Source organism: Hyla sarda, chromosome 5 (genome assembly GCF_029499605.1).
Source record: "Hyla sarda isolate aHylSar1 chromosome 5, aHylSar1.hap1, whole genome shotgun sequence".
NCBI lineage: Eukaryota > Metazoa > Chordata > Amphibia > Anura > Hylidae > Hyla > Hyla sarda.
Window position 1 is genome coordinate 14417395 of NC_079193.1, and position 24765 is coordinate 14442159.

Below are 24765 nucleotides of genomic sequence, written 5' to 3' on the forward strand. Positions count from 1 at the left end.
CACCCCATCACCATTTATACTGATCACAAAAATCTGTCTTATCTCCAATCCGCCTAGCGGCTAAATCCTCGCCAGGCTAGGTGGTCGTTGTTTTTTGCCCGTTTTAACTTTCAGATCCATTTTCGTCCTGCAGACAAGAATGTCAGAGCTGATGCTCTATCTTGTACCACCGATACCTCTGAAGCCGAGGCCCTTCCTCAGCACATCATTCCCCGTGAGTGTCTGATCTCTTCTGCTCCTGCTTCTCTGGTGCCTACTCCTCCAGGAAAGACTTATGTTCCTCCCCGTCTTTGCCTCCGGATCCTCAAATGGGGCCATTCCTCCCTTCTGGCTGGTCACGCAGGAATCAAAAAGACTTTACAGTTGATTGCCAGACACTATTGGTGGTCCTCCTTGGAAAAGGATGTGACCGATTTCGTACAAATCTGTACAGTATGTGCACGTGACAAGACCCCTCGTCAGAAGCCTTCTGGTCTTCTCCATCCGCTGACGGTGCCTGAACAGCCTTGGTCCCACATAGCCATGGACTTCATCACTGATCTTCCTGTATCCCATGGCAACACTGTCCTCTGGGTGGTCGTTGATCGTTTTTCCAAAATGGCTCACTTTATTCCGCTTCCAGGCCATCCTTCTGCGCCACAGTTGGCGAAGCAATTTTTTCTGCAGATATTCCGTCTTCACGGGCTTCCCACGCATATCGTCTCGGATAGAGGCGTTCAATTTGTGTCTACATTTTGGAGAGCTCTCTGTAATCAATTAAAGATCAAATTAAATTTCTCGTCCTCCTACCACCCGCAGTCTAATGGACAAGTGGAGAGAGTGAACCAGATCCTTGCTGACATTTTGTCTCCTCCCGCCAAGACGATTGGGTCGACCTGTTACCCTGGGCTGAATTCTCGTACAATTTACAAAACTCTGAGTCATCTGCCAAGTCTCCGTTCTTTGTGGTGTACGGTCGTCACCAGCTTCCCCCCTCTCCATCCCCACTTCATCTGGAGTTCCTGCCGTAGATGAATTGACCCGGGACTTCTCCACTATCTGGAAGGAAACTCAAAAGTAGCTCTCACTGGCCTCTTCTCGCATGAAGAAACATGCGGATAAGAAGAGAAGAATTCCTCCTGTCTTTGCCCCTGGTGACAAAGTGTGGCTCTCTGCCAAATATATTCGGTTTCGTGTCCCTAGCTACAAGCTGGGTCCTCGTTACCTCGGGCCATTTAGAGTCAAAAGTCAAATCAATCCTGTCTCCTACAAGCTCCATCTTCCTCCTTCTCTTCGTATTCCTAACTCCTTTCATGTTTCCCTTCTCAAACCTCTCGTTCTTAACCGCTTTTCCCCCAAGGTCACCATTCCTGCTCCTGTCACTGGGTCCTCTGACGTCTTCTCGGTAAAAGAAATCCTCGCCTCCAAGGTCGTCAGAGGTAAAAAAAAAAAATTCTTGTTGACTGGGAGAATTGTGGCCCCGAAGAGAGGTCTTGGGAGCCCGAGGACAATATCCACAACAAGGAGCTCATCCATAGGTTCCTGGGCTCCAAAAAGAGGGGGAGACCAAAGGGGGGGGGGGTACTGTAACGCCGAGCGCTCCGGGCCTTGCTTCCCCTCCGGAGCGCTCGCGTCGTCACTTCCCTGCTTGCAGCGCCCTGGTCAGCGGCTCACCGGCCCCGTCCTTTTGCTCAGTACCGGCGCTCGGCCCCACTCTCTAGAGCGTGCGCGCGCTGGGTCTCTCATATTTAAAGGGCCAGTGCACCATTAATTGGTGCCTGGCCCAATTAGTTCCTAACACTCCCCACACTATATTAACCCACTTCCCCTTCCTGTCCGTGCCGGATCTTGTTGCCTTGTGCCCTGAGAAAGCGTTTCTGTGTGTTCCATTGCCTATGTATCCAGACCCTAGCCGTTGCCCCTGACTACGAAGCATTGCTGCCTGCCCAGACCTTCTGCTACGTCTGACCTTGCTCTTGCCTTGTCCTTGTGTACCGCACCAGTCTCAGCTGTCAGTTGGGGTTGAGTCGCTATCGGGTGGAACGACCTGGGGGTTACCTGCCGCTGCAAGTCCATCCCCGCTTTGCGGCAGGCTCTGGTGAAAACCAGTAACCCCTTAGATTCCATTACCCTGGTAAGGCCCACGCCACACCCGTGTCCTCTCCGCATATCAGTCCGGATCCTGACACCAGTCCAGACCTCTCAACACATTCAGATCAATAAACTTGGTCAGACACCAGACCAAACCCCCAAACTCATACTCATTCAGACCCCTATGTTTATTTAGACCAATACAATCATTCAAATACCAGACCCCTAAAGTTATTCAGACCCATAAAATTATTCAGACACCAGACCAAACACATAAACTCATTTAGACACCAGACCACACACTTAAAGTCATTTAGACACCAGATCTGGTATCTGAATAAGTGTATGGGTCTGAATGAGTTAAGGGGTTTTGGTATGGTCTGGTGTCTGAATGATTGTATTGGTCCAAATACATTTAGAGGTTTGCTTTGATGTCTGAATTGATTGTACAGGTCTGAATGAGACCTCTAAACACATTCAGATTAATAAACTTACTCAGACACCAGACCAAACCCCCAAACTTATACTCATTTAGACCCTTAAGCTCATTCAGACAAATATAATCATTCAAAGACCAGACCAGAATTAAACTCATTCAGATCTATAAACTCATTTAGACCTATACAATTAATGCAGAAATCAATGCAAACCTCTAAATTATTTTGGATCAATACAATCATTCAGACACCAGACTATGCCAAACCTCTAAACTCATTGAGACCCATAAACTTATTCAGATACCAGACCTGGCACCGAAACTTCTCCCTTGACAGGTGCCAGGTCTGGTGTCTGAATAAGTATAGGGGTCTGAATAACTTTAGGGGCCTGTTCTGGTGTTTGAATGGTAGTATTGGTCTGAATAAGCATAAGGGTCTGAATGAGTATGAGTTTGGGGGGTTGGTCTGGTGTCTGAAAGGTTGTAGATGTCTAAATGGGTTAAGGGTTTGGTATCTGGATGAGTTTATGGGTCTGGTCTGGTGTATGGATGCATTTTGGGGTCTGAATAAGTTGGTGACTGAATGAGTTTGAGTTAAGGGGTTTGGACTGGTGTCTGAATCAGACCCATAAACTCATTCAGACACCAGACAAGACCCCTAAAACTAACAAAACCTGACAGGATATTTAAAATGAATTCAGACTCCAGATCAAACTATAAATACATTCAGAATTGGATTGGATCCTTAAAATGAATTCAAACCTTATACTCTAAAAATAATCAGACCACATGTCAGACCCCTAAGATTAATTCAGACCCAAGTCCCCTAAAAGTAATCAGACCCCAGACCAGACACAAAAAGAAAAATGCTCCTGGTTCCTCTTCACTACCAGATACCTACATAACCCGAGCTGCCTAAGACCTGACGGTAGTTCTGTGCGAATCCCTTGTCTGAATTCGGACCTAGTCTGGGGTCACATGGTAACTGCCCTGTATGGATGTAGCAGCTGCCACCCATACTGACAGCTACAAGAGCCAACAACACAACTACCCTTTGGACTGCAGTGTTGCCCTAGCCCAGTGTTTTCCAAACAGTGTGTCTTTGGCTGTCCAAGCATGCTGGAAGTTGTAATTTTGCAACAGCTGGAGGCGCACACTGTTTGGAAAACGCTGCCCTAGCCTAAAGTGCTAAGTATTGATGTTCAGGCTACTTTGTATTAGATTCATTGAGCGCCATCTAGTGGAAAAATGCGCCCCTGTCAGAACAAGTGTTATAGGAATGTGAACATTTTCTCTTATAACGTAATACAAATTTATATAGCACCATAGACTATTACATTTTAGGTAAGTGTTTTATAATTATATAAATATATGGTGTGGTTGATCATTAACGAAAAGCGTGTGATACCTACAGATTTACCATTTTATCAACAACAAACGATTTGCTTTATGGCCACTAGATGGCAGACAAGGCTTACAGAACACAGGGAGCTGGTGAGCTAAATAGATACAGGAAACAGATTAGATAGATAGATAGATATGAGATAGATAGATAGATAGATAGATAGATAGATAGATAGATAGATAGATATGAGATAGATAGATAGATAGATATGAGATAGATAGATAGATAGATAGATATGAGATAGATAGATAGATATGAGATAGATATGAGATAGATATGAGATAGATATGAGAGATAGATAGATATGAGATAGATAGATATGAGATAGATAGATATGAGATAGATATGTGGTGTCCCGGTACCGGATTGTATCTCTTACCTTGTGGTGAGGTCCCCAAAGTCAGAGTCCCTAGTTACCGGTGGGGTCCTCATCTATAGTTAGCCCCTTGTCACCCCTTAAATAATTCAAATTAGTCAAATTCTAAGTGTAAATATGTATATAATGTATACTTACCTTGTTGTAGTGTCGCAGGACCTGCGGGTCACGTGATGCGTTCCAAGACTCTATGGTTTTATGGTTCAAGGACCTTTGGAGGAAGTCAGGTGATCACCCACCATGCATTGTAACGGTGAGTCACAGCTGACTCGGACCAATCCAAAATGGCCCTGCCCCTGCCCATATAAGGGAGCTGCGGCCATTAAGCGCTCTCTTTCCTCGTAGGCTGTTGAGAGAGGAGGATCAGCGCAGTTGTCGTCAGCAGTGACTAGGCCCAACCCTTGCGGCAACGGCCATGTTACAGAACTGTGAGTTATCTCAATCCCTCTTAAGTCTGCAAGATCACCGGACCTTAGTACTCCCCTAAATTCGGACAGATCTCTGCATCAATACTAATTCTAATAACCTCTTGAATAAGTTAATGGTCCTCAGCATCTGTCAATCACTGCCGTACTACATAGAGACTGTATTACTAAGACTGTTGCTGTTAATTGGATGTACCGCAACTACCTCAGTAAAGTTTATACAAGTTCATCTCTATTGTGGACCTTCATTCATTTAAGCACGCACCTATCGCTTCTGGGAAGGGTGGCGATAGGCCGAAGATCTACCTCAGCATATTAACCCGCACCCTGGCGTCACAAGTGACAGGGGTTAAGTTAACCCCTCATATACCGAACCAACACCCCAACTACACTGAATCCCCCAAGGCCTACCACAAAGCCTTTTGGCGTCGCACGAACAGGATTTGGGTGTGTGCCTACTACTGTTGCCACTAGTGAAAGTGTACTCCCCCCCCCCCCCCCCCCAAAGCAACGAACTTTATTCATGTACTGTGACTTATACTCTGGAGTAAGGGGTTGTGTGCACGGTGCTGTGTGGAGGAAGTGCGCATGTAAAGTAAGGGGGAGGCGAAGAGTACAGCGGAGTTACAAGTTGTGAGAGAAAGAGCTGAAGTTAGCGCGGGGCATTCTTGCGCACGTGATTCAGAGACCCCGCCCACCGAAGCCCTCGGTGTCGCGGCGGCCATTTTGTCGGAGTCTAGTGCCAGAGACCAACGAAGAGAGAGAGTTCAGCGAGGGAAAAGGCGCAGAGTGCGACAGCGGGTTGGAAGTTGTAAGGAGCCGGAACAGTACAGGACTCCAGATCGCCGAATTGAAGTCACTTCAGCTGCCGATCAACGCACTCAAATTTCAAGTAAAAGCTATTGAGTTTCAAGTCACCGCTCTCAAATTTGAAATCTACGCTCTCAAGTTCCAGATTAAAGAACAACTGCGTATCTCCTCAGGACCTAGGAATTCAAGATTTATTTAAAGGGCCAGCATACCAAATACAAAGATGTCGGAACCTGCAGCGCCACAGTCCCCATCTGAGCAGCAAGGGGGCGATGGTCCAGTGACCCCACCAATGGGGTCTCCACCCCAAGTCAGAAGGGTGTTGCTGCCTTCACCAACACTTTCTGCCTCACAAAGACGTGCTCTCCCTGTGATCTTGGCAAGACCTTCATCACAGGCAGAGCAGGATCCAGCAAGTCCACCTCCAGTCTCTCCCTATGTATTGGGAGCACCTGTTGCTGCAACTGTCTTCTTGGGGAATCCTGTGCTCCCCACCTACAATGGTGACCCTTTTACATTGAGAGACTTTAAAGAAAAATTCTACAGCCTCTTTGGATTTTATGCATTACCTCCTCATCAACAGATACAGCTGCTTCTGGGACAGCTCCAGGGACCCGCCTCGGAGGAACTTCGCACCTGGCCGGCGGCTGATAAAGCCACAGTGGGACAGATTTTTGAAGGACTTTCTCAAGTGTTTGAATCTCATTCTCCCTCGGAGGTACACCTAAGACTATATGAACGACGTCAGAAGCCAGGTGAGACTCTCAGAGCATATGCAGTAGCTGTACAGAGCGCATTAGAGGCGGTACAGAAGTTGGACGGCATCACGCCCGATCAGGGCAACCGAGTACTGATGGACCGTTTTATAGAAGGGGCACTGAACAAATCGGGGACCTCTTGGACTATTGCCTCCAAAAGAAAGTGCCTACTAGGGTGCACAAGACACAAGGGGACTTTGAATTGAAGCGACTGTGGCGGCAGAGGAATCGCCTGTTCCTGCACAAAAGGTTGGTCTACCGAAATTCCCTAGACCCAGTCTCCGGAGACCGCATCCATCAGATTGTGGTTCCCAGAAGAGATGCAGCCATGGTCCTGAATGCCTATCATGATCAATCCGGACACTTCGGGGTCCATAAGACGGAGGCCACCGTCAGAAGGAGATTTTACAGGATTGGGATGCAGGGAGACATCGAGAAATGGTGTGCCGAATGCTCCGTGCGCAATGTTATCAAGAATCCCCGAAGGGACGCAAGAGCCCCCTTACATCCCATCTGTACGGAGAGGCCGAACCAGATTGTTGCCTTGGATCATGTGAAGCTGGCCCCCACTCGATCTGGCTACTGTCATGCTCTAACCATGGTGGATCATTATTCCAAGTGGGTGGTCGTGGTCCCTGTCAAGGATGTTACCACCAAGACTGCTGCTCAGCTCTTCTATCGTCATTGGATCCAACCTCTTGGGTGTCCCGTATCGGTCCTCACGGAGCGTGTAACCGCCTTTAAAGCCCAGTTGTTCCAAGAACTTTGCCGGTTGCATGACTGCAAGAAGCTCTGGACAACGGCCTACCATCCCCAAGGGAATGGGCTCTGCGAGAGGATCAATCAAGTGTTCATCCAAATGCTCAAAGCTGCCTCTGTCTCAAAGCACGTCAAGTGGCCTCAGCTGTTGCCTGAACTCCTAGAAATTTACAACAACACTGTCCACTGCTCTACTGGGCCGACACGGCCAATTGCCGAAGACCTTCGGGCTGCAGGCACCTTTCAACAATTCCCCTCAGGTTTCCCAAGGTTGGGTGTCAGAGCATCAATGAAAAATTGAGGAAGCCAAAAACATTGTTAAGAATAAAATGTGTGAAGTTCATGAACGCCAGCAGAAAGATTATAATTGACATGCTTCGGCTCAGCCCTTACAGCTTGGAGATAAGGTGTGGCTCCGGAAATTTCCTAGAACCCATAAATTGGACTCATTGTGGGAAAAGGAACCATACACCATTACTGCAGTCCCTTACCCTGAAATGGACGTATATGAGATACAGAAAGAAGGGTTCGAGCCACAGGTGGTCCACAGGAACAGAATAAAAGTTTCCTGAAAGAAGACCTGCTCGGCCTACCTCCTTCTACTCCTTCTGCTCCTTCTACTCCACCTCCAACAAGGCCAGTGAGAGATTACGTGCCGGGAGAAGGAATTCATCCCACTATGGACGTTCCTCTGTACCCATCTCAGCAGCCTACCATGTATTGGGGTATACCGTTTCCAGCTCCATCCAGCCAGCTGCCAGTAGCCGTTCCACCTAGCCAGTTGCCAAAAACTGTTGCTCCCTGTCAACCACCATTGGTTGCTACACCAAACATCGGTCCTGCTCCTGTGACTGCTCCAAGTCTTGATGCACCTACTCCACCTGTTTTCAGAGAACCTCCCAGTCCAACCAAAGATATTGCTTCTGTTTCCAGCCCTCCAGCTGGTCCCACGGGAACTGAAGTTCTTGCAGAATCACCAAGTGAAGGAACTCCTAATGACTTGGAGGTGGTGTTGCGGCGGTCTCAAAGGACTACACAGGGCAAACTACCCTTAAGGTACCAAGATTCACATTCAGTACCTGCACACATAGTACCTTTGATAACCCACTTCAATGCTCTATCTATAACTTTTCAGTACTCTGGACTACTCACTTAAATGTACTACCTCAATCTACTTCACTACATACACAAACACAAAATGTATCTCACATTAAAGAAACACTTAGTAATTGTAGCCTATTGATACCCAATTCCTGCCACTGTTAGGTACACTCATATTTCTCTTCTCTGTATTGCATGTGTGAGATGCTCTACCTGGCCAGTAGGTGCTCTTGCGAATATAGAATTAAACACGTAGTTCTAAAGGTAACCTAGGTAGGTTATTTTGAAGTGCTCTAGGGGTAAGTAGCGTGTAGCGAATAGACCCTAGCAGCCAATCTTACTGTGACCTAGCTTCCGGCTAGCCAGTATACCTTTCTTGTACTAACAGGTAACTCATTGTTGGCAAAAAGAAAAAATGTGTGAGATAATAAAAATGTTTAGTCATCTTGAAGCTAGATGTATAAAGAGCTGTACTAATGTCTAGTTAGCCTCATAAAATGTGTAGAGAGCTAAAACAAAATGTCTTAGGAGCTAGCAACTAAATGTCAGATAGCTACCTACTCGGATAGTATACCTAATTGTATAGTATGCCTAATTGTATAGTAAGCTTAGAATGCCTAGTAAGCTTAGTTAAAATGTCTAGGCAGCTAGAAACTAAAGGTCTAGATAGCTTCATAATTGTCTAGATAGCTTCATAATTGTCTAGATAGCTTCATAATTTTCCAGGAAGCCTTTATAATTGTCTAGTAGGATTTCTAGTCTACAAATGTTTCAAAATGCCTAGAAAAATATTTAGTAGGTTTAAAAGTACCTAATGTGTATAAAAGTTTTGTCAGGATATAGATTCTGACTAGTTAGCAATGCTCTTCTACCTGTCCTAGTTCCTCTGCCTTAGGGGACAGGCGTCGGGGTCGACTTATTTTATAATGGGGTTTGTGGTGTCCCGGTACCGGATTGTATCCGTTACCTTGTGGTGAGGTCCCCAAATTCAGAGTCCCTAGTTACCGGTGGGGTCCTCATCCATAGTTAGCCCCTTGTCACCCCTTAAATAATTCAAATTAGTAAAATTCTAAGTGTAAATATGTATATAATGTATACTTACCTTGTTGTAGCGTCGCAGGACCTGCGGGTCACGTGATGCTTTCCAAGACTCTATGGTTTTATGGTTCAAGGACCTTTGGAGGAAGTCAGGTGATCACCCACCATGCATTGTAACGGTGAGTGACAGCTGACTTGGACCAATCCAAAACGGCCCTGCCCCTGCCCATATAAGGGAGCGCCGGCCATTAATCGCTCTCTTTCCTCGTAGGCTGTTGAGAGAGGAGGATCAGCGCAGTTGTCGTCAGCAGTGACTAGGCCCAAGCCTTGCGGCAACGGCCATGTTACAGAACTGTGAGTTATTTCAATCCCTCTTAAGTCTGCAAGATCACCGGACCTAAGTACTCCCCTAAATCCGGACAGATCTCTGCATCAATACTAATTCTAACAACCTCTTGAATAAGTTAATGGTCCACGGCATCTGTCAATCACTGCCGTACTACATAGAGACTGTATTACTAAGACTGTTGCTGTTATATGGATGTACCGCAACTACCTCAGTAAAGTTTATACAAGTTCATGTTCATCTCCATTGTAGACCTTCATTCATTTAAGCACGTACCTATCGCTTCTGGGAAGGGTGGCGATAGGCTGAAGATCTACCTCAGCGTATTAACCCGCACCCTGGCGTCACGAGTGACAGGGGTTAAGTTAACCCCTCATATACCGAAGCAACATCCCAACTACACTACAACCCCAAGGCCTACCACAGATAGATATGAGATAGATAGATAGATATGATATAGATAGATAGATAGATATGAGATAGATAGATATGAGATAGATAGATAGATATGAGATAGATAGATTTTAGATTTTGTCTTTCTTGTCCATTTGCTGACTATCTTGCCTATTTGCTCTCTCTCCTGCCTCTCTGATGTCTCATCTGCCTCTCTGATGTCTCCCCTGTCTCTCTGATGTCTCTCCTGCCTCTCTGATGTCTCCCCTGTCTCTCTGATGTTTGTCCTGCCTCTCTGATATCTCCCCTGTCTCTCTGATGTCTCTCCTGTCTCTCTGATATCTACTGCCTCTCTAATGTCTCCCGTGCCTCTCTGATGTCTCTCATTCCTCTATGATGTCTCCCTTGTCTCTCTGATGTCTCCCCTGTTTCTCTGATGTCTCTCCTGCCTCTCTGATATCTCCCCTGTCTCTCTGATGTCTCATGCCTCTCTGATGTCTCCCCTGCCTCTCTAATGTATCCCGTGCCTCTGATGTCTCTCATGCCTCTCTGATGTCTCCCCTGCCTCTCTAATGTATCCCGTGCCTCTGATGTCTCTCATGCCTCTCTGATGTCTCCCCTGTCTTTCTGATGTCTCTCCTGCCTCTCTGATGTCTCTCCTGCCTCTCTGATGTCTCCCCTGTCTCTCTGATGTCTCTCCTGCCTCTCTGATGTCTCGCCTGCCTCTCTGATGTCCCCTGCCTCTCTGATGTCTCTCCTGCCTCTCTGATGTCTCTCCTGCCTCTCTGATGTCTCCTGCCTCTCTGATATCTCCCCTGCCTCTCTGATGTCTCTCCTGCCTCTCTTATGTTTCCCCTGCCTCTCTGATGTTTCCCCTGCCTCTCTGATGTCTCTCCTGCCTCTCTTATGTTTCCCCTGCCTCTCTGATGTTTCCCCTGCCTCTCTGATGTCTCTCCTGTCTCTCTGATGTCTCTCCTGCCTCTCTCATGTCTCTCGTGGCTCTCTGATGTCTCTCCTGCCTCTCTCATATATCTCCTGCCTCTCTGATGTCTCTCCTGCCTCTCTTATGTCTCCTGCCTCTCTGATGTCTCTCCTGCCTCTCTCTGATGTCTCCCCTGCCTCTCTGATGTCTCTCCTGCCTCTCTCTGATGTCTCTCCTGTCTCTCTGATGTCTCTCCTGCCTCTCTCTGATGTCTCCCCTGCCTCTCTGATGTCTCCCCTGCCTCTTTCATGTCTCTCCTGCCTCTCTTATGTTTCCCCTGCCTCTCTGATGTCTCCCCTGCCTCTCTGATGTCTCTCCTGTCTCTCTGATGTCTCTCCTGCCTCTCTCATGTCTCTCGTGTCTCTCTGATGTCTCTCCTGCCTCTCTCATATCTCTCCTGCCTCTCTGATGTCTCTCCTGCCTCTCTTATGTCTCCTGCCTCTCTGATGTCTCTCCTGCCTCTCTCTGATGCCTCCCCTGCCTCTCTGATGTCTCTCCTTCCTCTCTCTGATGTCTCTCCTGTCTCTCTGATGTCTCTCGTGGCTCTCTGATGTCTCTCCTGCCTCTCTGATGTCTGTCCTGCCTTTTTGATGTCTCTCCTGCCTCTCTGATGTCTCCCCTGCCTCTCTGATGTTTCCCCCTGCCTCTCTGATGTCTATCCTGGCTCTCTGATGTCTCCCCTGCCTCACTGATGTCTCCCCTGCCTCTCTGATGTCTCTCCTGCCTCTCTCATGTCTCTCCTGCCTCTCTCATGTCTCCCCTGCCTCTTTGATGTCTCTCCTGCCTCTCTCATGTCTCTCCTGCCTCTATCATGTCTCTTCTGCCTCTCTCATGTCTCTCCTGCCTCTCTGATGTCTCTCCTGCCTCTCTCTGATGTCTCTCCTGCCTCTCTGATGTCTCCCCTGCCTCTCTGATGTCTCCTGCCTCTCTAATGTCTCTCCTGCCTCTCTGATGTCTCTCCTGCCTCTCTGATGTCTCTCCTGCCTCTCTGATGTCTCTCCTGCCTCTCTGATGTCTCTCCTTCCTCTCTGATGTCTCACCTGCCTCTCTCATGTCTCGCCTGCCTCTCTGATGTCTCTCCTGCCTCTCTGATGTCTCACCTGCCTCTCTCATGTCTCGCCTGCCTCTCTCATGTCTCGCCTGCCTCTCTGATGTCTCCTGCCTCTCTGATGTCTCCCCTGCCTCTCTGATGTCTCCTGCCTCTCTGATATCTCCCCTGCCTCTCTGATGTCTCCCCTGCCTCTCTGATGTCTCCCCTGCCTCTCTGATGTCTCCCCTGCCTCTCTGATGTCTCTCCTGCCTCTCTGATGTCTCCCCTGCCTCTCTGATGCCTCCCCTGCCTCTCTGATGTCTCTCCTGCCTCTCTGATGTCTCTCCTGCCTCTCTGATGTCTCCCCTGCCTCTCTGATGTCTCTCCTGCCTCTCTCATGTCTCTCCTGCCTCTCTGATGTCTCTCCTGCCTCTCTGATGTCTCCCCTGCCTCTCTGATGTCTCTCCTGCCTCTCTGATGTCTCCCCTGCCTCTCTGATGTCTCCCCTGCCTCTCTGATGTCTCTCCTGCCTCTCTGATGTCTCTCCTGCCTCTCTGATGTCTCTCCTGCATCTCTGATGTCTCTCCTGCCTCTCTGATGTCTCCCCTGTCTCTCTGATGTCTCTCCTGCCTCTCTGATGTCTCTCCTGCCTCTCTGATGTCTCTCCTGCCTCTCTGATGTCTCTCCTGCCTCTCTGATGTCTCCCCTGTCTCTCTGATGTCTATCCTATGTCTCCTGCCTCTCTGATGTCTCCCCTGTCTCTCCTGCCTCTCTGATGTCTCCCCTGTCTCTCTGATGTCTCTCCTGCCTCTCTGATGTCTCTCCTGCCTCTCTGATGTCTCTCCTGCCTCTCTGATGTCTCTCCTGCCTCTCTGATGTCTCCCCTGTCTCTCTGATGTCTATCCTATGTCTCCTGCCTCTCTGATGTCTCCCCTGTCTCTCTGATGTCTCTCCTGCCTCTCTGATGTCTATCCTATGTCTCCTGCCTCTCTGATGTCTCCCCTGTCTCTCTGATGTCTCCCCTGTCTCTCTGATGTCTCCCCTGTCTCTCTGATGTCTCTCCTGCCTCTCTGATGTCTCCCCTGCCTCTCTGATGTCTCCCCTGTCTCTCTGATGTCTCCCCTGTCTCTCTGATGTCTCCCCTGTCTCTCTGATGTCTCTCCTGCCTCTCTGATGTCTCTCCTGCCTCTCTGATGTCTCCCCTGCCTCTCTGATGTCTCCCCTGCCTCTTTCATGTCTCTCCTGCCTCTCTGATGTCTCTCCTGCCTCTCTGATGTCTCCCCTGCCTCTCTGATGTCTCCCCTGCCTCTCTCATGTCTCTCCTGCCTCTCTGATGTCTCTCTTGCCTCTCTGATGTCTCCCCTGCCTCTCTGATGTCTCCTGCCTCTCTAATGTCTCTCCTGCCTCTCTGATGTCTCTCCTGCCTCTCTGATGTCTCTCCTGCCTCTCTGATGTCTCTCCTGCCTCTCTGATGTCTCCCCTGCCTCTCTGATGTCTCCCCTGCCTCTCTGATGTCTCCTGCCTCTCTGATGTCTCCCCTGCCTCTCTGATGTCTCCCCTGCCTCTCTGATGCCTCCACTGCCTCTCTGATGTCTCTCCTGCCTCTCTGATGTCTCTCCTGCCTCTCTGATGTCTCGCCTGCCTCTCTGATGTCTCGCCTGCCTCTCTGATGTCTCTCCTGCCTCTCTGATGTCTCCCCTGCCTCTCTGATGTCTCCTGCCTCTCTCATGTCTCCCCTGCCTCTCTGATGTCTCTCCTGCCTCTCTGATGTCTCTCCTGCCTCTCTGATGTCACCCCTGTCTCTCGGATGTCTCCCCTGCCTCTCTGATGTCTCCCCTGCCTCTCTGATGTCTCCCCTGCCTCTTTCATGTCTCTCCTGCCTCTCTGATGCCTCCACTGCCTCTCTGATGTCTCTCCTGCCTCTCTGATGTCTCTCCTGCCTCTCTGATGTCTCTCCTGCCTCTCTGATGTCTCCCCTGCCTCTCTGATGTCTCCTGCCTCTCTCATGTCTCCCCTGCCTCTCTGATGTCTCTCCTGCCTCTCTGATGTCTCTCCTGCCTCTCTGATGTCTCTCCTGCCTCTCGGATGTCTCCCCTGCCTCTCTGATGTCTCCCCTGCCTCTCTGATGTCTCTCCTGCCTCTCTGATGTCTCCCCTGCCTCTCTGATGTCTCCCCTGTCTCTCTGATGTCTCCCCTGCCTCTCTGATGTCTCCCCTGTCTCTCTGATGTCTCCCCTGCCTCTCTGATGTCTCCCCTGTCTCTCTGATGTCTCCCCTGTCTCTCTGATGTCTCCCCTGTCTCTCTGATGTCTCCCCTGCCTCTCTGATGTCTCCCCTGTTCTTTTTTTTGTCTCTTCTGTCTATTCTCTGTCTTTCTCGCCCTTCTGTTGTCCCTCCTGGCATTTTTCTGCTAATCATCGGTTTCCATACACGAAACCCTCAAGTCCGTCAAACATTTTGCAGACAGAATAATGTAAATGTTCCTAAAATGCTTTATATTTCCCTGGAGTCTGATTAACAAAAACAAGAGCGGCCATAATGGTGAAGCTTCGATGGAATTCAGCTAAAAAGATTCCTATAAAATAGATTGGTCGGAACTGGAATCTAATGACTTATAAATTTAGGTGAATGTCTCAGTGCGGCTTCTTCACCTCTCACATCAGAGAACAGTCCCAAGGATCCATAATCTACTTTCTTCCATCCTTGAGCAGCCACATTACTACAATACAGTATGTGCATATATATATATATATGTACTGTATTTATCGCCCTATAGGACGCACCGGCATATAAGACGCACCCAATTAGAAAGGTGCAAAATCTAGAAAAAAAAGATTCTGGACCCAACAGTGATCTTCAACCTGCGGACCTCCAGATGTTGCAAAACTACAACTCCCTGCATGCCTTGACAGCCGTTGGCTGTCCGGGCATGCTGGGAGTTGTAGTTTTTCAACATCTGGAGGTCCGCAGGTTGAAGACCACTGGATAGGAGGTAATGCTCACGTGTCCCTGCCGCTCCGGACCCGTCACCGCTGCCCTGGATGTCGCTTCATCACTGTCGCCACGTCCCCATGGTGTCCTCGACGCTCCGGACTTCTTCTTCCCCGGGATCCACGCTCTCTGTCGCCGTCATCATGTCGCCGTCATCACGTCGCTACACATGCCGCTCCTATTGGATGACGGCGTGCGCGCCAACGGGATGATGTCGAAGGAGAGCGCAGGGGATCCCGGCACAGAGAAGAAACCGAGGAGGCAGGTAAGGTCCCTCCCGGTGTCCTGTAAGCTGTTCGGGACGCCGCGATCTCACCGCGGTGGTCCCGAACAGGCCTACTGAACAGCCGGGTTAGTGTTATTTTCGCTTCAGACGCGGCGGTCAGCTTTGATCGCCGCGTCTGAAGTGTTAATACAGGGCATCACCACGATTGGTGATGTCCTGTATTAGCGGCGGGTCCCGGCCAGGTATTCGCACCAACTTCCCCCCCCCCCCAGTTTTGGGGAAGAAAAAGTGCGTCTTATACGGCGAAAAATACGGTATATAAATATATATATATATATATATATATATATATATATATGTCTGGGCCACGACATATATATTTATATATTTTTATATACCGTATTCTTCGCCGTATAACACGCACTTTTTCTTCGGAGTTGTTGCCCCGTACCCTCACTGTCCTGTCAGGCAGCCTCCCTGCACTGTCCCCTGGGCCCCCTTACATCTGCCCCCCATGTAAATATTTTTCTAATGTATTATACCATGTAATGTGTTCAGAAAACGTTGTCACTTTAAGATTGTTACCATGTGACTTGTCATGTGATTGTTACCCAGGAGGTACCAGTGACAGGTGATCCCAGGGGTGACCTATGGGCTCCCTGCTAGTCTCCCCCATATAAACCCTGGGTGGAGCTTCTCTCTCTCTTTCCTTACAATTCTTTGCTGAGGTAAAAAAAAAAAGGAGGACAGCGCGTCATGTATTACCCAAGACACCAGTATCCCAGCAGGGATTAAGAAAGAGACGGCTTTTCAAGATGGCCGCTAACCTGGTAGAAAATTAAGCAAGCATATCACCCCACAGGGGTACTAAACATCAGGTAGGAACGAACCGCCAACCCCAAATGTCCGATGGGAGAGGACAGAATCTTCTCCCATGTAGTGTAGAAGAAAGTGACAGAAAAAAAGAGGAACCTGATCTGTAGGCGCTGTTCACAGTCCCAGGAATCTCAAACCAGAGTTTGTAGGAAAGTGCCCATTAGCACAATATTTATTGATATAAATTCCAATGACGCGTTTCGGAGGCTCAATCCTCCTTCATCAGATTGGCCATCATGTGGTTTATCATGTGGATTTACCTAGAGAAGAGATGGCACCAGGATGCATTATGGGAAGAAGACAAGCCGGCGAGGGCAGTGTGATGGGCAGTGTTCTGCTGGAGACCTTGTGTCCTGATCATGTGGATGTTACTGTGGCACGTACCACCTGACCATTGGTCTTAATTTTGGGGTCTAGAATCATTTTTGGGGTCTGTTGATATCTCGGTTTTATAATCTTAAAGGTCCTCCTCCTTCTGCTCCCTCGTGAAGTTAGAAGTTTACTGTTTTTTTACCTCATGTAAGACATGTCACAGTGTACATAGAAATGTTGGCAACTATGTGTAAGAAGACATTGGTGTAGAATAGATGCCACCATGTGACAACTGGTGAGATAGATAGATAGATAGATAGATAGATATGAGATAGATAGATATGGGATAGATATGAGATAGATAGATATGAGATAGATAGATATGGGATAGATATGAGATAGATAGATAGATAGATAGATATGAAATAGATAGATAGATATGAGATAGATAGATAGATATGAGATGGATAGATATTAGATTGATAGATATGAGATAGATAGATATGAGATAGATAGATAGAAATGAGATAGATAGATATGAGATTGATAGATATGAGATATATAGATATGAGATAGATATGAGATAGATAGATAGATATGAGATGTATAGATAGATAGATATGAGATAGATAGATATGAGATAGATAGATATGAGATAAATAGATATGAGATAGATAGATAGATATGAGATAGATAGATAGATATGAGATAGATAGATATGAGATAGATAGATAGATAGATAGATAGATATGAGATGGATAGATATGAGATAGATAGATAGATAGATAGATATGAGATAGATAGATAGATATGAGATAGATAGATAGATATGAGATAGATAGATATGAGATAGATAGATAGAGAGATAGATAGATAGATAGATATGAGATAGATAGATATATATGAGATAAATAGATAGATATGAGATAGATAGATAGATATGAGATAGATAGATAGATAGATAGATATGAGATAGATAGATATGAGATATATAGATAGATATGAGATAGATAGACAGATGGAAGAATGAAAGAAAGAAGATCAGGCTCTTTTCGCATCTGCATCAGGGTCTCCATCTTGTTTACATGCAGCGCTATATTTCCTTTTAAAACAATGGACACCTTGAGGACCTCAGAGCATTTATACATTGGTGATAAATTATTATACCTTTTCCCCTTTATTATTCATTAAGGCTTAATTTCATCAGAAGCCCAGACCTCTCCGTACAGCATGTGACTCGTGTAGATTTGTATTTATTTATTAATTTACCGTCATGTTTTACGAATTCTTTGTGCAGAATGTGAAGGATGACGGGCAGCATGTGTGGAGACTGAAGCACTTCAATAAACCTGCCTACTGCAACCTGTGTCTGAACATGCTGATCGGTCTGGGGAAGCAAGGGTTAAGCTGCTCATGTAAGTTTCAAATATTAACAAATATGTTACATGAAATGTGATAATAATAATACAAGGGATAATCATAGGATACAATGTGATCGGCTCCACTGGCGGAAGATCAGCCCAACCACACTGCAGCGGCCACTACAGGCAGAGTGTAGAATTACAACAAAAGTATGACAAACTAGGTAATCAGCAGAATATACTGTATGTTTAATAGATACCTTAAAGGGGTACTTCACTGCCCCAGTGTTCAGAACATTTTGTTCTTAACGTTGGGTGCGGGCTATGGGGGTCGTAACACCACAGCCATGCCCCTCGTGATGTCATGCCATGCCCCCTCAATGCAAGTCTATGGGAGGGGGCATGGCGGCTGCCACGCCCCCTCACATAGATTTGCATTGAGGGGGTGAACCATAAAGGGCGTGGCCATGACGTCACAACCCTCGCAGCCAGTGTTCAGAACAAAATGTTCCGAACGCTGGCGCAGTGGAGTACCCCTTTAATACTGTAGTTACATTCTGACAACCTAGACCATTTAATGGTTTCCCATGGATGTCAACATTGTTGTCTTCTCATTTCTATCATTATATTGACCCAACTAGTAAAAGGAACCTTCTATTAATAGAGATATACTTGGCATTTGCTGAGACAACACCCTACTGATAATGAGAGGACTACACAACTTCTTGTCAGGAGAAAGGGAGGGGCCAGGGAACTCTGGAGTCTAAGAGAGTTCTGAAGAAACTTCTTTAGACTTCAGTGGATAAGACCACCGGTATGCGCGGCCACCTCGTCTTAACTTGGAGACCTCGGGACAGGTGGGTGATGGAGACCCCAAGGTTCAATATGCCCTCCCTATAATACGGCCCTGGTCCTGTGTGCCTTGACCCACCGCCATTCTCTCCTATGATCTTGGTTATACCTTTAAGAGAACATTACAGAAGACTCATCGGCTTCTGATCCCAGCAGATACCACAAACTTACCGTCCTCCACAATAGGTAAGCAATAAATACATCATCGATGCAGCGAGAGTAAGGAATACGAGCCGTGCCAAAGCCACAAGCCTTCACCTCAGAAACTCTGCTGAAATATTAAAGTACTGTAGTCAGCTCGTCTTAAGTAATGTGATGGTAAAATTAAATACTGAAGGTGAACGAAGAACAGATGAGGTAAGGAGCCGACCGACGGGGTGAAGAGTGAGGGCTGGAGGGACGCGCAGCGCAGGCGGACAAGACTCACAGTCCATGTATATCTATCTATCTCATATCTATCTATCTATCTCATATCTATTTATCTCATATCTATCTATCTATTTATCTCATATCTATTTATCTTATATCTATCTATCTCATATCTATCTATCTATCTATCTCCTATCTATCTATCTCATATCTATCTATCTCCTGTCTATCTCATATCTATCTATCTATCTATCTATCTCATATCTATCTATCTCATATCTATCTATCTCATATCTATCTATATATCTATCTATCTACGGTATTTCATATCTATCTATCTCATATCTATCTCAAATCTATCTATCTAATTGATCGCCGCGTCTAAAGTAAAAAAAAAAAGCATTCCCTGTAGCTCGCCGATTCACTGCTCCGTGCCTGTAAATAAAAATAAATATAAACATATGTGGTATAGCCACATGCATAAAAGTCCGAACTATAAAAATATATAGTTAATTAAACCGCACGGTTAATGGCGTACGCGCAAAAAAATTCCAAAGTCCAAAATAGCATATTTTGGTCACTTTTTATACCATAAAAAAATGAAAAAAAAAGCGATCAAAAAGTCTGATCAAAACAAAAATGCTACCGATAAAAATTTCAGATCGAAGGCGCATGCGCGCGGCTCACGGAGTAGGACGTAGGTGATGTGAGCTCCGAGCCACACGCGTCTTTAAGCCTCAATTAGCGCCGCAATTCGGCTCCAAGACGCTGATCCACTTACCCATCGATTCCTGAATATGCCCCGGTCAGGCAGAAGGGGATCTCTCCGCAATTCTCAGGTCCTCTCTCAATCAATTCCGGACTTATTCCACTCCGGGGCCCGCTCCAAGATGGCGACTGGGAGAGACACTTCTCCGGCAGGCCTTTCAGATGGGGAGGAGCCTGCAGAGCCTGCCGACTTAACACCAACGGCCATGTTTCGGAGCATTAAGAAGATGTTCCACTCAGCCCTGTCTAAGGCGGTGGATGACTTTACCTCCCAGCTGCAGGATTTGGGCAGGAGAGTTTCAGACAACGAGGCCAAACTGGACGTGCTGGCGGACGCAGCGGAGGAGGACAGGAGGGACATTGATGACCATACAACACAGCTGCGGGACTTTGAGCTCAAGTTAGAGGACCTCGAAAATCGCTCACGGAGGGCAAATTTGCGGATACGCGGTCTCCCTGAACCCGATGTGGACCTCTCTAAAACGGTAACATCTTTATTTTTTGAGCTTGCCCCACAGTTGGAGCCGGAAATGCTCCGTTTTGACCGCATTCACCGTGCCCTAGCTAAGCCAAGAGGCCCTGACTCACCCAGGGATGTCGTCCTCAAGCTACACTACCCCGAGGTCCGCGATGTCCTGCTGTCCGCGACCCGTAATTTGCCGGTGCTCCCTGGGATGCCTCCCTCGGTGCATATATATTCGGACCTAGCTCCATCCACGTTGGCCCGCCGCAGGGACTTCCGTCCTGTCACCCTCGCTCTACAACGCGAGCAGATAAAATACAAGTGGGGCTTTCTGTTTTCCATTTCGTTCCAGTTGAAAGGCAAGCTACATACTGTATGTTCCCTGCAAGAGGCACAGGATATTTTGCTGCAAGCCCGTGTACCATTAGTGGAGAATCCCCCCTTGCCTCCAAGAGTGCCTCGGCTGTCGAGAACCTGGATTCCGGCACCGCAGGCTAAGCGGGACCGACCCCCCTCACGGGAGCCACGCCAACCTACTTGAAGTGACCTGTGCACCCCCATTGGCAGTTGTGGATTGCTTTTTGCCCCCTGCTTTGATTGAGTTTTTCTTTGTTTTTCAATATGGCCCCTAGTCCTGACAGTGGATATTCACTTACTTTCCATTTTTCTATAATGTTTACTAAGCATATGAGAATTCTCCTGCTTAGCGAGACTTTACCTGTTGGATCCGCACCTACTTTTCGCCAAGCTGCCCGGGACTTGTGTACTTGAGACTTAGTCTCTGTTGCCTTTTACCTACACTCTGATTCTCTACGTTTCTTTTCTTTTCTTTCCCCCACATTTTTCCCTCTAAGTTTCCCTGTTCTCCTCTTTAGACTGCTCCTGCTTCTCTCTTTTCCTCATCCTGCTTTTCGTCTCTTCCCTTGTCCTTACCTTTCTAGCTCCTCTCTGGGCTGACCTGGTGCCTTTACTTGGGTCACCTATTTAGCTGGCTAGACGCAATGTGGACTGTTGCGCCTCACCTGTCCCGGTTGGGGCACAGGAAGTACGATGGTTCAGATGATATCCTGGACCGCCTTTCCTGAGTATTGTGTTGTTTTGATTTGTTCTATTTGGTTTGTTCTTGTTTTTTCTTTTGTTTCAGGAGGTTTACCAGCTACACCTTTCCTTTGTGATGGAGGCAGTGTAACAGGATCGGTCGTCGCCTATTGTAAAGTATATGTGGGTGATGGTTTGCCTTCTCCTTTGATATTTTGCTTTTTTAATTTTACCCAATATGTGTAGGATAATATCACATAACGTTAGGGGCTTTAACTCCCCTAACAAACGGAAAATGGCTTTCCATACATATGTCCGCCTCAAACCTGACATAGTCTGTATACAAGAATCGCATTTTACTGTGACTTGTTACCCTAGTTTTCTTCATAAATCTTTTGTGAGAATGTACAGGGCGTCCTTTACCACTAAGTGTAGAGGAGTTGCTATTTTCTTGCACAACTCCCTTCCACTTGAGGTGACGGAGGCGAAATGTGATCCTAAAGGTCGTTATCTAATTATTTTAGGTACTCTGTATGGGAAATCTATCTGTCTTGTGAATACTTACGCCCCCACCGACAACCCTATTTTATTCTTTAGAGATATGTGTTCCATTCTTGACTCCCTGACTTATGAGACATTGTTGTGGGCTGGTGATTTTAATTTTGTTTATAATGGCAAGTTGGACCGTTCTAATACAGTTCAGTTTCGTAGGTCGGGGACTCAACAACGCCTATTATCCAGTCTGTTTGCTATTCACTCTCTTGTGGACACATGGAGGGAACATAACGGTGCCAGTAGAGGTTATACCTATTATTCCCCGGTCCAACGCCACTACACGAGGATAGACTGGATCTTGGTCAACGCTGCGACGGTGTCTCAGCTGGTCTATGCTCGTCATGTACCCGTGTCATGGTCGGACCATGATCTGGTGTTGTCAGTCTTTAATTTTATGTCCACTCTCATATTGCCATTTAGGTGGAGACTTAATGAGTCTCTATTGACTATGCCTAGAATTTAAACCCAATTGGAGAGTGATATTACTTCCTACTTCTCTTTAAATAGCTCCCCACAATCGTCTCCGCATTGGACATGGTTGGCCCATAAGGCTTACATCCGCGGACGCCTGATCTCTACGGCCTCGGGTATTAAGCGTGATAGGTCTAGAGTCCAGGCGGCCTTGGAGGCCAGATTGTCTAGATTGGTTTTTGCCCATCAGCAGGATCCTACCCCCTATCTTTATAAGTCTATTGCGGATACTAGGTTGCAATTGGATGCCCTGCTTTCTACTAAGGTTGAGAAAGCTTTGAGGTGGACGGGTGCAACCTATTATAGGTTGGCTAAAAAACCTGACAGGTTGCTCGCGGCTATGCTTAAGAAAACTTCCTCATTTAACCGGGTACATAGTGTTCAGTTGAGACCGGGCCTCCGCACATCCCACCCTGATCGTATTTATGAGGCTTTTTCTTCCTTCTATTCTCACCTCTACTCGGCTCCTCCTTCTCCCCCTAATTATTCTGCTTCTTTCAATGCCTTTTTCTCTCAATTGTCTCTCCCATCTTTATCTGCTTTGGACCGGGAGGCCTTGAATGGACCCATCACGGTGGAGGAGGTAGAATGGGCCATTGACCATCTTAAATTGGGCAAGTCTCCCGGCCCGGACGGATTTTCTGCCTCCTACTTTAAAACCTTTTCCTCTTTGCTAATACCTCATCTTGTTTCCTTTTTCAACTCCCTTTTTTCTGGCGCCAAACCTCCCTCTGAATTTCTTGATGCTTTGATCACTGTCTTGCCTAAACCCTCTAAGGACCACACTCTACCCTCTAACTATCGTCCTATCTCTCTTCTTAATGTCGATTCTAAACTACTTACCTCTATTCTGGCTTCTAGACTTAATTCCTATTTGCCCTCTCTTATCCACCAAGATCAGGTGGGATTTATCCCAGGCCGACAAGCCCCAGATAATATTAGGAAGATCTTAAACCTTATCAACTATTCAGATGTAACTAAAACTCCCATGGTCGCCCTAGCGCTAGATATAGAAAAGGCCTTTGATACGGTCTTGTGGCCCTACCTGTTTCAGGTACTGTCGAAATTTGGCATTTCGGGTCCCTTTGTTAGCATGTTGCGTGGCATTTACTCGGCCCCAACGGCCTACTTGAAGCTGCCCTCCACTTCACCCTCATCTATATCTATAGGGAGGGGAACACGCCAGGGATGCTCCCTCTCAACGGCGCTTTTTGCGCTCGTGATGGAGCCCTTGGCGGTTGCTATTAGAGACAAATGTTGACATTAAGGGCCTTGTGGTGGGTTCGCTGGAATATAAAACTAGTCTATTTGCAGATGACCTTTTCCTGACGTTAACGAATCCTTTAGTTACTTTACCTAATTTACTCACTCTCTTGGACAGGTTTGCTGGGCTGTCGGGGTTGAAGGTGAATGTGGCCAAATCCGAGGTTATGTATTGCAATGTCCCACCTTTGACACGTCAATTGATTTCATTAAATTTTGGGTTTCATGATTCCTCCCAAGGCCTGTCCTATCTAGGTGTTACTCTTACTTCATCCCTTAAAACTTTATATGCGGCAAACTATCCTCCACTATTTCGCTCTATTAGAGCGGATCTCACTAAGTGGACGGTACCCCATATCTCGTGGATAGGTCGCATAAATGTATGCAAAATGGTTATTCTTCCACGAATCCTGTATTTGTTCCGTTCCCTTCCCATCCCGGTAGTGAAAAAAGACATATGCTCTCTTCAACACACCATTTCCCATTACATCTGGAATGGGAGACGACCCCGCATTAATAAGACTGTTATGCATTATCATAAAAGGGTGGGTGGCCTATCGGTCCCCAACTTGCTGAAATATTACTATGCTGCTCGCCTAGCCCAATTAGCCCTCACACACGCCACGCAAAATACCCCTAGATGGGTGGGGTTGGAGGCATCCCTTATCTCTCCCTACTCTTTTTCCGCCTTGATGTGGTCCTCTTGTCCTGTCTCAGCTCTTCTCTCCTCTTTGGCGCAAATCACTCTGTTTTCCTTGTCTCTTTGGCGTCTGGTTCGCTTCAAATTCCGTCTGCAGTCTCCTATACCTCCCCTCCTCCCCTTTCTTTCTAATCCCTCTTTTCAACCTGGCATTTCCACCGCTTTATATTCTTGGTGGCGCTCTGCTAAACTGACTAAATTATCTGACCTGCTGGTGGGTAAACAATTGATCACCATAACACAACTCTGCTCTATACATACACTCCCGCCTGGGGAATATTTCCGGGCCCTTCAAATCCTATCATATTACTCCTCGTTGGGACCTAAAGGCTTTCAGGTACATACTACATTCTATGAAGCAGCCTTGCTTTATGGTCCTACGTTGCCAGGCATGCTTTCTCGCATTTATGCTCATCTAAATACTCCCCCTACTGATACTAAACTGCGCTTCATGGTAGCCTGGGAACGTGACCTCCGTGTGACCCTATCTTTGCCCCAATGGCATGCTTGTTGCACGGCTATTAGTAAGGGTGGTTGGCAGGTCTCCTTGATGGAGACATCTATTAAAATCCTACATAGAGTCTATATGGTC

At 47.0% G+C, this 24765-nt stretch overlaps 1 protein-coding gene across 1 annotated transcript in view; it reads left to right on the plus strand.

Annotated features, from left to right (window-relative positions):
* The window catches only part of DGKB (diacylglycerol kinase beta), a 579157-nt gene that overhangs the window by 180344 nt on the left and 374048 nt on the right, over positions 1-24765 (plus strand). The window contains exon 10 of the mRNA XM_056518908.1: positions 17631-17748. Coding sequence (XP_056374883.1) covers positions 17631-17748 — 118 coding nt within the window. The remainder of the gene's footprint in view (positions 1-17630; positions 17749-24765) is intronic.